General features: G+C 44.4%; 1 protein-coding gene across 2 annotated transcripts in view; it reads right to left on the reverse strand.

Annotated features, from left to right (window-relative positions):
- Positions 1-15,494, reverse strand: part of PDZD2 (PDZ domain containing 2) — a 496,705-nt gene that overhangs the window by 144,704 nt on the left and 336,507 nt on the right. For both annotated transcript variants that reach the window (XM_073620669.1, XM_073620675.1), the window contains one exon: positions 12,774-12,938. In XM_073620669.1, the coding sequence (XP_073476770.1) occupies positions 12,774-12,938 (165 nt within the window). The remainder of the gene's footprint in view (positions 1-12,773; positions 12,939-15,494) is intronic.

A 15,494-nucleotide genomic window follows, 5' to 3' on the forward strand; every position in this document is an offset into this window, starting at 1 on the left:
CCCCCATCCATTCATTTCTCCCACCATCCATTCACTCCTCTCTCCCTTCCTGCCTCCATCCATTCATTCATCTCACCCACCCTCCACTCACTCACCTCTCCCCTTTCTGCCTCCATCTATCCATCTCATCTATTCTGTCTGTATCTGTCAAACCATCTCCATATTCAACAATCTAATCATCTATCTCTCTTTTTCTATCTCTATCCAGTCTAATCATCTATTTATCTAAACCTCAATCTAATAATGTAGCCAACAAATTATCCATCTATCTAGCGTAATAGGTTACTGCCATAGTATAATTAAAACCACGTTCTATATATCTATATGAAAATATTTTCTATTCAGCACATTTACTCTCAAATTGATTCGATCGGAAGCAGATGTAAATGAAAAAGTACAGTGTGTGATCTATGGTGGATTGAAAATACTCCTACAGCTCTCTCCGAAACAATGACAGCACACATCCCACGGCCTTTCTAGGTGAAAGTTCTTGTTAATGTTAAATAAGTCATGGCATAAATTATACATGCAAATGAAGCCTACGATGCGTGCCAAGTCTTCGCTGTGAATAATGCCACTTGTGTTTTATTTATCAGGCTTATATCTAAAAAGTGTGCAACTAGAAAGCAACAAGCACCATGTAGGAAGAGAAGCCCGGAGAGCATGTGTACAAGTACGCTTCATGCAGAATTCACAGAGGTTCGCACATTCCCGTTTTTCGGATGTGCAGTAAGGGCTTTCTACTTTACAGGACTATTGGAAACGTCTTTATAACAGAATTTCCTTTTTGTCCCCCCACTCCTTACCCTAGACTCACATCCACCCATTAGTTTAGCCTTAATATCATCACACACTATTTGTTGTAGATAATCTATCCCAACACACACAAGTTGGCGATTTAAATTTTGGATGACCCACGGAGGAGGCTCTGGTTTGGACTACTCCACTAATCAAGGGCGTTGGTAACAGCTGGTTGAAGGATTATATAATGTTTGATACGGTTTACGCTGATGTCTATATACATTGAGGTATGTGGAGTGGCTACCGTTTGAGGCTTCATACTATAGTAATAAGATTTCTAAATGTATATGTTCCATTTTGTAGTTTGACTGTTATCTGCTTTCCTGAAGAAGTGGGCAGCGACCCGTGAAACGCAACTGCGTCGGAAGTTGCAGAAAGTCATTCATCACCTGATTCCCACAGGGCTGATGATTCGATCTCTTATTGTGTAGCACAAATACGATTTATATATGGAATTATGTGTTATGTTTTGTCTTAAATATATGTTCCAATGTATTTAAACTTCTTACAATAAAATGCTTGATAATCTTTTACTTACGTGGTACCATTAAAATCCTTAAATACCAGTTTATAGGGTCCTTTTGTACAATTTCTCTGATAGGTTGTGGTACCGGACAATTTTGTCCAAACACTAGAGGCCCCTCCCTGGTGGTCCCTCCTCTCACATTTTCCTTCTTTTCATATGTAGAGGTGTGGGTTCCAACTATGTGAATATGACGTGCTTTGAAGGATCAAAAAATTAACACTACGTCACCGCATCACACAACTAATTGCATAGGCTGGAGAAAAAGACCCATGTCCATCAAGTTCTAACAAGAGACAAAGAAAAACTCCAGGGCCACAAGGTAGAAATGCTAACCACTAAGCCAATGTGTGGTCCAATAGAGTATTTATGTATTTATACAACTTAATCCTATTTCCCCTTATTTAGGGAGGGAGGATGAGTTTGTTTGTCTCATAGATGAAGACTTCCTCAGCAACGAGGAACTAGCACCATTTAAAACAATGGCTAACTTGTATGCAGGCATTGATAAGTGTTAAAACTCAAATTGAAATCAGCCTTAAAAGTTATATTATATAGTCTGTATATAGCATAAGTCCCAGGCCTCCTTCAGTCTAATAAGGACCTCCAGGGCCAGAGATAGCTGAATGCATAGATTGATAGGGCCAGGACACCCTTAGGTAGTTGCAGGATCAATTGGCAGACTCAGACTTCAATTTAAGTACAGCCATGCAGGGAAAGGCATCCAGCAAGACGCCACATCTGAAAGTGTCTTTAACAGATCCTAACATGAAGTGTAACAGGTCCTTCACTTCCACTACAATCATTTCTTGTAGTTCTTCAGCCCACTGAGCTCCCAGTCTCTCCAGATTAGATGATTCACTGCCACCGAATCCCTTGAGCTCCTCCAATCCTTACGGTGGTATCTTCCTTAAGCGTCACCCCTGCCTCTGTTGGGTCCCTAGCTTGGCACTCAAGATACTTCTCAAGCTTCACCCCACTGGCCTGCTCAGTCCCTGGCTTGACACACAAGGCTGTTCTGCAAGCGTCACCTCCGCTGGCTTGGTCCCTGGCTTGATTCCCACTGAAGTTTCCCGATTCTTCACCGCCCCCGGTTGGTGAGAATACTGCTCCAGTACTTGCTTCAGTTACTCACTGTGGTCCCTGGTAATAAGGCGGACAGTCCCTTTCTGGTGACCGCTTCCCCTCTACCTCCGACCACAACAGGTTCTCCGGCCGGCAGACCCGTCATTTCCGGTTGGACTGCAAGCCGCAATCCCAACCCTACGCTGCTCTCTTGCTTCCGGGTAGGCCCTCAGACAGCCTAGCAGCCAGATGTTCCTGGGATAGGCCCAATCTCCGGCCTAGCAGCCCGGGCAACACAACACACGTCCGCCCAGACAGCCGTCCAGGTGGCAGCAGGCCAAGGGATTTAAGAAAACCCCTGCCCATTGGCTGGGATACCCCATATACCCATAATTTGACCTTGCATTGCCCTTCTCATATCTAATGCCACCAGGTACATGGGGGGGGGGGGGGTACAGCTTGGAAGAACTCTACTTTTTATCTTTTAATAGTCAATTTACTTTTATTGTTTTTAAAGCCGAAGGTCAGCTTTAACCACTTCACCTACGGACCTACGTTACTTTAACTGACAATTGTGCGATCATGCAACACTGTACACAAACAAAATGTATGTCCTCTTTTTCCCACAAATAGAGCTTTCTTATGGTGGTATTTGATCACCTCTGCATTTTTTATTTTTTATTTTGCGCTATAAAACAAAAAAAAAAAAAAAAAGACAATCTTGAAGAAAAAAACAAAACAAACAATATTTTACTTTCTGCTATAAAACATTCAATAATGTAAAAAATTTAATTTCTTCATAAAATTTAGGCCAATATATATTCTGCTACATATATTTTTGGTAAAAAAAATCCCAACAAGCGTATATTGATTGGTTTGCGCCAAAGTTATAGCATCTACAAACTATGGGATAGATTTATGGAATTTTTATTTATTTTTTTATTTACTAGTAATGGTGGCAATCAGCAACTTATAGCAGAACTGCAATATTGAGGTGGACAAATCGGACACCTGACCAATGACACCAATACAGTGATCAGTGCTAAAAATATGTCACTGTACTAATGACACTGGCTGGAAAGGGGTGATCAAAGGGTTAAATGTGTGCCAAATTTTTGTTTTTCTAACTGTATGGGAGGTGCTTTTACTAGAGGAAGGCATGGATCGGTGTTCCTGCTTTTCGGGAACACAGGATCCATGCCTTCTGTACTGACAGAACAGCAATCTGCCTTGCTTACACAGACAGACTGCCGTTCTGCCTGTGTACAGAATGATCAGAGGGTGCCAGCGGACATCGGGTCCGCCGTCCCAGCTGATGAGCTCCCGTTGTGTAGAATCACAGCAGGAGCGCCCAATAACCGGAAGTGCAGGATCACACACACACACACATATATACACACACACACACAAACTACTCTACGGCAGTTAGAGGACATTTAAAGATAAAGTAGCGTCATTGGTCATAGCATTTTGTTTCAACTGCCATAAACACCTCATTATTTTTCTTTTCCTTACCAGTGAGATGATATTTAACTATGGCCACCCATTAAAAAATATATGCAGCCGCATTTAATTAGAAGTACATCTGCACTTAGTTTTCTCCTAGTCACTCTGCAAAGTCCCACAAATAGCTGTTGATCCTGCCACAGAAGTCCACCTAATGCATAGTCCTGTAATGGAGCGGCAACAATGCTGCATTGCTCCTGAATTCACAGCAGAGTTGTCACTCTAATGTAGGCTGCAACTGCTTCCACTACAGTGGGATGAGAAGATGTTGTAAGGGTAGTAACTATCAGCATGGCCACTGCTAAATCACAAGTTTGTAGTTTGAACCCTCGTTCACAATGAATGCGACTTTGAAATCGTGCAACTTCACCAGTAGCCGCAGGATTTCAAATCCGCATGTCCATGCGACTTGAAAGACATCTGTGCGCCTTCATGCACAGATGTCTATTGAAGTCGCACCCAAAATTGGCAAAAGTAGTGCAGGAACTACCTTTGCAAATTGGTGCAGCGTCACACTGATTGGAACAGTGCCATTGCTGGCAGTAGGCTGCGACTTGTCATGAGATTTGACCTGTCTAATCGCTTCAATGTGAACAAGGGCTGAAGGATAACTTCACCTTTGGCAACGTGTTAACATGTTCAACCCGTTTTTAGGGTGGAACATATAACATGTTCCCAATGCTGAAGCTGCTGCCCGTACTCCCTGTTACAGCAATACAGGGAGAAGTTCCCCTTACTAGCTGTCACTTTTTGAAATCAGCGTCATTCATTTATACAGCTCTGTGTGTGAATGAATTACAAGCCCCGACATCCTTTGCGGATGTCGGCTTGTAGTTCTCAATGAACTACCATGGCCCCGTGTTAGTTCATTGATTCTTTCTGTCAGTGTATCATTCTGCCCATACAGAACGTACAGGCACACAAATACACTGACAGATCTGAAGGAGACCTGCGTGGCATCAGCGGTGCAATGCTTTACAGCTGGGGTAGGCAACCTTTGAGGGATGGAGATCTACTTGAACAACACCGATGAAGTCAAAGATCACCGGGCATAGTGTCGTCGCCCCCCGCCCCCCAATAAAAAAAGACAGTAAGACCGATTCCCCCCCTTTTTTTGTGATGATTTTATTTTACAATAATCAGTACAAGGAAATGCAGGGATCTGGAATGGGCTGCGCTCAGAATGCACGGCTCGGGAGTGGGCTGCGCTCAGAATGCACGGCTCGGGAGTGGGCTGCGCTCAGAATGCACGGCTCGGGAGTGGGCTGCGCTCAGAATGCACGGCTCGGGAGTGGGCTGCGCTCAGAATGCACGGCTCGGGAGTGGGCTGCGCTCAGAATGCACGGCTCGGGAGTGGGCTGCGCTCAGAATGCACGGCTCGGGAGTGGGCTGCGCTCAGAATGCACGGCTCGGGAGTGGGCTGCGCTCAGAATGCACGGCTCGGGAGTGGGCTGCGCTCAGAATGCACGGCTCGGGAGTGGGCTGCGCTCAGAATGCACGGCTCGGGAGTGGGCTGCGCTCAGAATGCACGGCTCGGGAGTGGGCTGCGCTCAGAATGCAAGGTTCAGGAGTGGGCTGCGCTCAGAATGCAAGGTTCAGGAGTGGGCTGCGCTCAGAATGCACGGCTCGGAGTGGGATGCGCTCAGAATGCAGGGCTCGGGAGTGGGATGCGCTCACACACACACACACAGTGGTGTCTTCTGTCCCCCTCCCTTTCCCCTATAGCAGTAATCTCTGCCTCGCATAGCATAGTCTCCTACCTGTTTCCACAGCGGAGACCGGGAGGCAGCACAGTTCTGGACAGAGGGGTGGAGCTGGCAGAGTGACTTTTCATATCGGCAAGCTGGCAATTGGTTGCTTAGGACCATCCTTTGTCCTAGCAACCAATCACCTGCGGTTAAGCATAACAAGTTAATTTGGCCAGCTCCTCCTCCTGCCCTCCGTCCTGAGCTGCGCTTCTGTTCTCCGCTGTTCACTAATCACAGCGGCGGAGGAGGCTGGGGGGCGGGAGGGACAGAGAAGGAGCAGACACAGAAGGTGCGGCGGGGCTGCGCAGGAGGATTGAGACTGGCAGGCTGAAAGGACCAAAGAGAGTCAGTCAGTGGCTCTCTGCTCACTGCGGACCGAGAACTGGGCATTCAGCGGTCTTTGATTGCTCAGTTCTTGTTGTAGACGTGGCGGGGGACAGATGCAGCATCAGATCAGTGCTGCATTCACCTAAGGGAGTATGATGGTTTGTTATTTTTGATTCCGAAACTTCTTTTAAAAAGGATAAATTATTCCACAATGCCCGAAGCTACAGAGGTCATTGATGGCTTGTTTTAAAGATCATTTAATGTTTGTTAAGCTGGTATCCGAATGTCTACAGAATGGCAACATGCTCAAATAAAGCAGAAGGGCTGTGCACAGAAGCTGCTGAGCAGTTCCGGGAGAAGGTCATCCAGTGCCCAGGGCAAAGATGCCAAACTGCACCCCCCACCCCATTCATGCTGAGCAAGCTTAGGGGATCCTACGCCCACCAGTCACTCGCTTGTCAAAATCATTGCCACTAGCACTCCTGTCAGCCTTGTAACAGAAGGAAGGCGCTCCCATCCCTTCAGAAAACCATTGCGCCCATGGCAGCTGCCCCCTCCCACCCACTCCTTGTCCTGGCCCTACTCTTGAGGGCAAGCAGCAAAATTCAAAAACAGCAGGATGGAATTTTTTTTCTCAAGTTTTCAAAATCAAACATTAAAAGCAATTTGAAATTTGAATGTACTGAGTATGTTCGCACATTCGCAAATGTTTGTATGGAAAATCTACTACTGTATGGCCAGCTTTAGTGTTGTTAGCCTGCAGCAGGAAATGCCGTTACTGGTGGTATCTCCAAGTAAGAATCCTTGCAACAGATTCACAAATATATACTTTATATTACCAAACGTATTGGGACATCTGCCTTTACACGCATATGAACTTTAACGGCATTCCAGTCTTAGTTCGTAGCTATAACAGCTTCAACTCTTCTGGGAAGGCTGTCCACAAGGTTTAGGAGTGTGTCTATGGGAATGTTTGACCATTCTTCCAGAAGCGGATTTGTGAGGTCAGACACTTATGTGGACGAGAAGGCCTGGCTCAAAGTTTCCGCTCTAATTCATCCCAAAGGTGTTTCTATTGGGTTGAGGTCAGGACTCTGTGCAGGCCAGTCAAGTTCCTCCACCCCAAACTCGCTCATTCATGTCTTTATGGACCTTGTTTTGTGCACTGGTAAAAATCATTTGGTAGAGGGGGGATTATGGTGTGGGGTTGTTTTTCAGGGGTTGGGCTTGGCTCCTTAGTGAAGGGAACTGTTAAGGCTTCGCCTGTCAACAAATGGTTCAAATTCGAAAAACAAACACACGGTCATGAGCGAAAGATTTTGCCATCATGTAATGAAATGTAATAGATACATCGTTCAATGGACATATATGAATCAGTTTTTTATTTGTTTTGTGACATATGTCTAGTGCAAACTATTTGGGCGAAAAACACATCAACCTTTCAATTTATCTTCCGTTCGGCAGAAGTTTTCCAAACTTTTCCTTTGATTGTTTTGGCTCACAAGCTTCACAACCGATTTTTGATTTGTGCCTATTAACTGGACGATAAACTAACAAACTGTCCAAATGATAGATTTTCTAAAGATTTTTCACCCAGTGTATGGACACCATAAGGCTTCCATCCACTTGGCCATTAAGTGCCGGTTCACACAGGGGTGGCTTCAAAGTCATCCGACTCTGAAGCCGCCCCATACAGCTAGACTTCAGCGTGACTTGCAAACCTACCTCTGTATAGAAGTCAATGCAAGCCACTCCAAAGTCGCCCCAAAGTAGTACAGGAACCAACTTGAGTCGCTCCTATTAGAAGGGTTCCATTGCAATGCATGGAGCGTGACTTGCCAGGCGGACAGGGCGCCCCACTGTAAAGCGGCACTTTGGGTCACACACCGCCAACAATCGGCATAAATCTGTGTGGGGGATCACAGGTGTATGCCATCAGCCAGAAAACCTGTACAAATCAGGCCAACAGACATCACAGATGTTTGTATATAACTGCACAGTGAGCGGTCACATGCAATTAGGGACGGATGAGCGGTCCTGGACGCAGACAGATGATTCTTGGTGGCCTATGCCTCTAATTGGCCATGTGAATGAGGCCTTAAGGTTTACAAACACTTTAAGGCAGATATTGGGATCATTAGCAGGGTTGGGTCCTTTCTCAAATTCTATAATCTCATAATCATAATTTTTAGAGAGAGAATATGAAAGTAAAATCGATGGACTGTAACAAGAAGCTGGAGAAATTTCATGGAACAGATTCCACACAAGAGCCAGGCAGACAAGGTTTGCCTAAGCTGGCTAAACACTAATGTGGTTAGAAACAAGATGTCATAAAAGAGTAATCAAACGTGAAAAAATCCCATTCCGACAAACCGAGAACATTACTGCTGTAACATGTCTTTATTGGAGCTGCTGGTAATGGCCCATTGTTAGAGCTAGAGGGGATTTTTTCAGGAATGTCAATTTTTGGCAGTCACCACATTTACACTGTGCTGTGACTTGAAACAGCAGACTAGGAGATAGATTTCAGATTGAGGATAAATGTGGAACGCCATTAGTCATAAGATAAACAAGGGATTAATGAAGTTTTGTGGGTAAGATATTTTATAAATGGTTTATTATAGAAATAAAACTCTTAAATATAAACCTTGTTCGGTTTGCTACTTAGAGTTCTTGTTCCTGGCTCCATCCTGGTTTGGGTTTAAAGCGACTCCGTCCTGGTTTGGGTTTAAAGCGAATACGCCCTGGTTTGGGTTTAAAGCGAATACGCCCTGGTTTGGGTTTAAAGCGAATCCGCCCTGGTTTGGGTTTAAAGCGAATCCGCCCTGGTTTGGTGTTTAAAGTGACTCCGTCCTGGTTTGGGTTTAAAATGACTCCATTGAAAACATTAAAAAAAAAAAATCCCATTGCAAAAGAAAATGTTCACAATGTGCCATTCCTGTGGTTTGATCGTTGATATCTTGCACACAAGCCAAAAGAAAAATATTCAAGAACTGTCACAGGTACGGGATGGTCGAAGGCTTGTGGCCCCTAAGGTGTGCTGTGGTTCCAACCACTGGGCTTGGTGACTGTAGTGACGTAGCATCCAGCAGGGGGAAATAGCACACAGCAAGCACTTGACATTTCCAGGTGCTGAAGAATCTTTGGGCCATCATAGCTCTTCAAGAAAGAGAAAATAGGGATCACAACCACACGGCTGTCAAGTATTATTAATTTTCTTTTGCTGGGTGCTCTTTGGTGGCAACAAAGTCACTTTTTGAGAGAACCATGAAAAGATTTATAACTGATGAGAGGGGAAAAGTTACTTCCAAAGCTACTACCCAGGATACATACACCCATCCTTCAAAATCCCTGCAACAGTATACAATAGTTTTCCAAAAACCTTTTTTTGTCACCATCCAAAGTGAGGTAATGCTGAATTTACCCTGTTGAAATACATAGATCTGAGCTATCTTAGCTGCCAAAACTTTTGCAATTCTGTTTAAGCACCCCTGTCAGGAGGCACAGCCAGATCCTTGACCTTTTTGCAGACCACATTAGCCAACACAGCCTGACCTAGTACTGATCCAGCCTATAACTGGTTAGGGCTAGGGTTTAGGGTTTTCCCTTGAAGAACAAGGTTAGGGCTCAGGGATTGGAATAGGGACCTGCTCCAAAGGCCAAAGGTCAGAAGGCATGTCCCCAGAGGTCAAGGGTCAAGAGGTGTGGCTGACCCACCCCCACCGAAGTGTTCCGCCTACAACAACTAAGTCGGAGAATTAACAAGTCGGGGTAAGCCCCACCGCCCTTGCTCCCCTCCAGCCTATAACTGGGAAATAAAGGAGAATCAATACCAATCGATACCCATATGGGGGTCATCATTCTACTTCCACCCAGTGTTGCCAAACACTGGTATTTTTACTTGCAGCCAGTAAAAAAAAGGCCACTTTTCTCCCTCCAATAAACGCCAGTGACAGGAAAAGTTTGCCAGTAAAAAATATGGCTGTGACGCTCAGATTAGAACTGCGCATTCACAATTCCGGTCTGGAGCTGGCTGACACCATCCGAGTGCCTGCTACAGTGTGTGTGGGCGGTGTCAGCAGAGGGGGCCACTTTGGTGAAGGTGGTGCCTGAGCATGTCATAGTGTAAGGGAGCCGAGAGAAGTGGCTGAAGCCTCGTGTGCGGCACAAGAGTGGGACGGTCTGTGCTGTTTGGACTGGCGTGGACTGAAGGGACCTGGTGTGTACAGAGACCGTCACTGTGACTAAGGAGGGAGCGTGTCGTGTCGGTGCTGCTGCACACTGTTGTCAGTGTCCCTGTGAGAGTCAGTTTCATCTGTGTGCGCCACCCATTCTAATTCCTTGTCCTCCTGAGTCCTGACCAAGTTACTTACATTATATAGAAAATAAAGTAAGAAATACAGTGGATATAAAATGTCTACACGCGACAGCAAACTGAAATTTGCACTTAAAACGGTAATTTTGTAATTTTTGGAAATTCCAGTAAAAACGTGGCAGTGCCAGTAAATTTTGGGTGTCGCGTCAGTAAATTTCAATCTGGTAGGTTGGCAACACTGCTTCCACCCGTCTTGTCAGGAAGCTGCCAGCATTAAACAGCACTGTACAATTCAGAAGAGCCTGGTTGGCTTACAGTTACGATTCTTAAAGACACGTTCATAGAAAGAAAAATAGAACTGCTTCAGGTATAAAGTGTTGGCACTTAGCAGTGCCTGCATATGCTTCCCCTGGCAGCCTCCAGACCAGCCTGCCATGGCCAAATGCCAGGCTACTCTGATAACCAAATGTATTGCTTTATAGTTATGAAGTTTTGAAGGTTCCTGCCATTAAAAATAGAAGGTTATGTTTAGACTAGAGAGCATTTTTGGTGTATTGCCTGCTCTGTGCATGAAAAGAAACTTTTCTCCATAGCAGTGTCACATTACTCCAGTGGTAACAAGCTCCTAGCATAACCAGGAGATGGGGCAGCACAGTAGCTAAGTGGTTAGCACTTCTGCCTAGCAGCACTGGTGTGTGGGTTTCCTCCTAGGTATTCTGGTTTCTTCCCACACTCCTAAGACATGTTGGTAGGTTAACTGGCTCCTGTCCAAACTGGCCCCATTATGAATGTGAGTTAGGGACCTCAGATTGTAAGCTCCTTGAGGACAGGGACGGATGTGAAAGTATAATATATATGTAAAGTGCTGTGTAAATCTCTGACCGCTGTATCACCGAATGCCCCGCTCTGGAACAACCCCAACCTGCAGCATTTTATTGAGCTCCCTGACCCTGTGATATGGACCAGGTATCACATCAAGGTTCTCTCAGACATCACATCAGACCTAACATTATTCTCCTTTGATCACTTAATGTCTCATCACAACGCCCCACTCTCGCACAAATTCAGATACCTACAGTTGTCCCATACTTTCAGGGCTCAGTTCCCGCCAGGTGAAAGGCAGATGGTGCAATCCGACCTGGAGCGGATTTTGCGATTTGATTGTGCTGAAAAAACCACCTCAGTGCTATATGCGCACTTCCTTCAGGTCTCTTCTCCTGAGCTATCCAGACCCCGTCAGCAATGGGGCCTGGATGTTCCGGAGTTGGACTCTGAGGACTGTGAGGATGTGTGGGACTTTTAAAATACTGGTTTCCTTGAGAGATCGTCTCATTCAATTCAAGATTGTCCATAGGGCATATCTTACTCCCGCTCGGGTGCACAAGATGAGGTCTTCCCTCTCACCAGAGTGTTGGCGGTGTGATCATGCCCCCGCGGACTATATCCACATTTTCTGGTCCTGCCCGGTAATTACAGGTTTCTGGTCACAAATTCTTTCAGAGGTGAACGAGCTGCTAGGTATTACTATTGATCGCCCTCCAAAAATATGTCTGCTGGGGCTGGTGGATGACTTGGTGCCAAGAGTGGCAGAGAGAACCCTGTTGGGTCTCCTGCTGTTCTATGCCAGGAAGTCCATTGTCCTAGGCTGGAAGCGAAAGACTCCTCCCTCTATAGGTACATGGAAATCACTTGTTAACACAGTGATACCCCTTTACAGGGACACTTATACACACAGAGGGTGTCCAAAAAAGCATGACAGAGTCTGGAGTAAGTGGTTAGCGGAGCCCTCCACTGCTGTAACAAACTAAGGGGCCTCACTGTTATATAACAGCTTTTCATAATGTCTTAATAGTCTAATCAGAGTTGTGAGAGCTATTCTGGGTGTGCCAGCCATATGTTAGCCCTCCCTTGGAGCAGGAGCTATGACATCTTGTTGCTGCTGTTATATCTATGGTAGTCATAGATAACTTGATCTTCCTGGATATTGTATACAACACTTTATGACTCCTGCGTGGGTCCATTCCATTCTGAAGGCCTGGTGTGGGCTAAGCTGCGGTACGTATGTATTGTTTTGTGTTTGTCAAGAAAATAAAAAAAAATGTTTTTCAAAAAAAAAAGTGCTGTGTAAATCGGTGGCGCTATACAATCACCTGTATTAAATAACCAATTCACAATCATACTATATCACTGCATCATTTAGATGAAGAAATTCCAAGACAAGGTGCGTTTCTCATTAAAGACAACGCTGGAAATAAATTACACCTCAGTTTTCAAACCGGTAATCGGAACAGGATTTTCTCAGCTGCTAAGCTGACAAGTGTAATTACTATAATAATGCTGAAAATATTACTGTGCATAGTAAAATATGACTTCATGTATTATTTCCTCTTCCCTCTCCTTTCCCACAAGACAGGAAGGTCTAAAACAATTTACTGAACAATGTTTATTTTGTGGAAGTGGAATAATGAGAAACTATAGAGACACTTACAGTCAGCGACTCAAGTTGACTGGTTCCGCATCCTCCCTTTTCCTCTTTTCCATCGGGTTCCACATTCTCCTTATTGTCTGTGTGATTGTCCTGGGCAGAGCATGCACTGACAAGGTCCGGCAGGCTTGTGGACGGGTATTTGCAGAAATCCACCTCCGTTCCATCCTTAAAATAAAATCAACACCAATGTCATTTCTTTTTTTACAAATTTCAAAATTGTTACAAAATTTTTAAATTTACAAAACAGCAATTTTGGGCTAGAGAAATAAATCGGTGCACTACTATCAGGGAAATGATGCATACTGTATACTTAAAGTGGTTGTAAACCCTCTCAAAAAAACAAAAAAAAAAAACCAAACTGCAAGACAAAGACATAATGAGCATAAAATGCATTATGAAATACTTACCTTAGATCGAAGCTGTTGCAACGGTCCCCGCACACCACTATGACCGGCGACATGTCTCCTGGAGTTATTTCTGGGTTTGCGGGCTCCGGCGCTGTGATTGGCCGGAGCTGCTATGACGTTACTCCCGCGTGGGAGCCGCCGATCATGGCACAAGCGGGCCGTTTCTTCAGTGCACATGTGCCGAAGACGTCACAAGTGAAGGAGATATTCACGGTACCTACAGGTGAGCCTTATTATAGGCTTACCTGTAGGTAAAAGTGGTAGTACAGAGTTTACAACCACTTTAAAGAGGGAGTAAACTCCTATGCATAATTTATTTATTTATTTATTTCAGGTACTTATATAGCGCCGTCAATTTACGCAGCGCTTTACATATACATTGTACATTCACATCAGTCCCTACCCTCAAGGAGCTTACAATCTAATGTCCTTAACTCACATTCATACATACTAGGGACAATTTAGACAGGATCCAATTAACCTACCAGCATATCTTTGGAGTGTGGGAGGAAACCGGAGTACCCGGAGGAAACCCATGCAGGCACAGGGAGAACATGCAAACTCCAGGCAGGTAGTGTCTCCAGGCAGCGACCCTTCTTACTGCTAGGCGAAAGTGCTACCCACTACACCACTGAATTTGTACCTATATCTAAACCTACAATAAGGCTTACCTATAGGTATTGTAAATATCTCCTAAACATGTGCCGTTTAGGAGATATTTACTGTACGTGCTGCCAGTTGCATCACTGGTGCATGCGCTCTGGAGGAACGGCCACCCGGGACGTTCCTTCAGAGTCCTGTGCTGTAAACGGCGGCTTCCACACCCAAGTGCAGGAGTGACATCATCGCAGCTCCGGCCACTTACATGGAAGGAAGACGGGTGAAGGTGGAAGCCTTGTCAACAGCGACAGCTTGCCACTTGAAGGCTTCGTTCTAAGGCAAGTCTCACACAAGGTGCTAGTATGAGATGCATACTAGCACTGTATGGCTTTACCTTGCAGTGTCCAGAAAAAAAAAAAAAAAAAGCACACAGTGGTTTACTACCGCTATAAAAGTGGAACTTTAGTCAGAAAATTAAGTCCTGCTAGCTCACTTCAAGCTGACCCCTTTTTCAGGTATAGCTATGCAAAATATTCAAAATAAGTGCCTATATGGTTTGAAATCCAGTAATACACTGTCTCACTTCTCTGCACATGCACAGTTGCTCTCTATTGTTAGGCACTGTGCCAAATTTGTAGAGGCTGATCTGCTGACAGCCTAAAGATTTACTGCTGTTCAGGGGCTCTAGGCTTCAGCAAAACGGCAGCCTCCGGCAAGAAGAAATAGCAGCAATGCTGGAGGCAAATTACAGCACACACTAATAGTTACATAGTAGGTAAGGTTGAAAAAAGACCATCAAGTCCAACCTATGTGTGTGATTATATGTCAGTATTACATTGTATATCCCTGTATGTTGTGGTCGTTCAGGTGCTTATCTAATAGTTTTTTTGAAACCATTGATGCTCCCCGCTGAGACCACCGCCTGTGGAAGGGAATTCCACATCCTTGCCACTCTTACAGTAAAGAACCCTCTACGTAGTTTAGGGTTAAACCTCTTTTCTTCTAATTTTAATGAGTGACCACGTGTCTTGTTAAACTCCCTTCCGCGAAAAAGTTTTATCCCTATTGTGGGGTCACCAGTACGGTATTTGTAAAATAGTTAATGTTGGTAGCATAATTATTAAAGTGGAATGTATGTTCCTTGCTAAATTGGCCCTAGTATACGTATGTATTTATGTGCGAGTTAGGGACCTTTATTGTAAGCTCCTTGAGGGAAGGGACTGTTGTGAATGTGTAATAAATATGTAAAGTGCTGTGTAAATTTAGGGCTCCATAGAAGTACCTGTAACAAATAAATACATAAATAAAATCTTTCCTGGTAGACGTATGCACAACGAAAAAATTTGTTTTGTTTCATATTCTATATAATAGAACGATTTGCTTTCTGAATTTGTTTTATATATTCATTGTTCCAAATCGATTTGTATAATCAGAAGTTATTTTGGAAGATTCTGATTCGTTATGTTATTATTTCGGACGTTTCAAACATTAAGGCTCGGTTCATGCTGCTGCAACCCCAACTTTGCATTTGACTTGCTTGTGGCTGGATGCGGCTTCAGTGCAAATTTGGCATGGGCCAATCATAATACAGAATATGACACATATTATTAAACTTAGAAAACCTTCTGAAGTCACAGCCAAAGTCACAAAGGAATTACTTACTAGCGGCTTTTGTGATTTTAATATTGCAAAAGGCCCAAACTATTGTATCCTG

This window comes from Aquarana catesbeiana, linkage group LG01 (genome assembly GCF_042186555.1).
Source record: "Aquarana catesbeiana isolate 2022-GZ linkage group LG01, ASM4218655v1, whole genome shotgun sequence".
NCBI classification, from domain to species: Eukaryota; Metazoa; Chordata; class Amphibia; order Anura; family Ranidae; genus Aquarana; species Aquarana catesbeiana.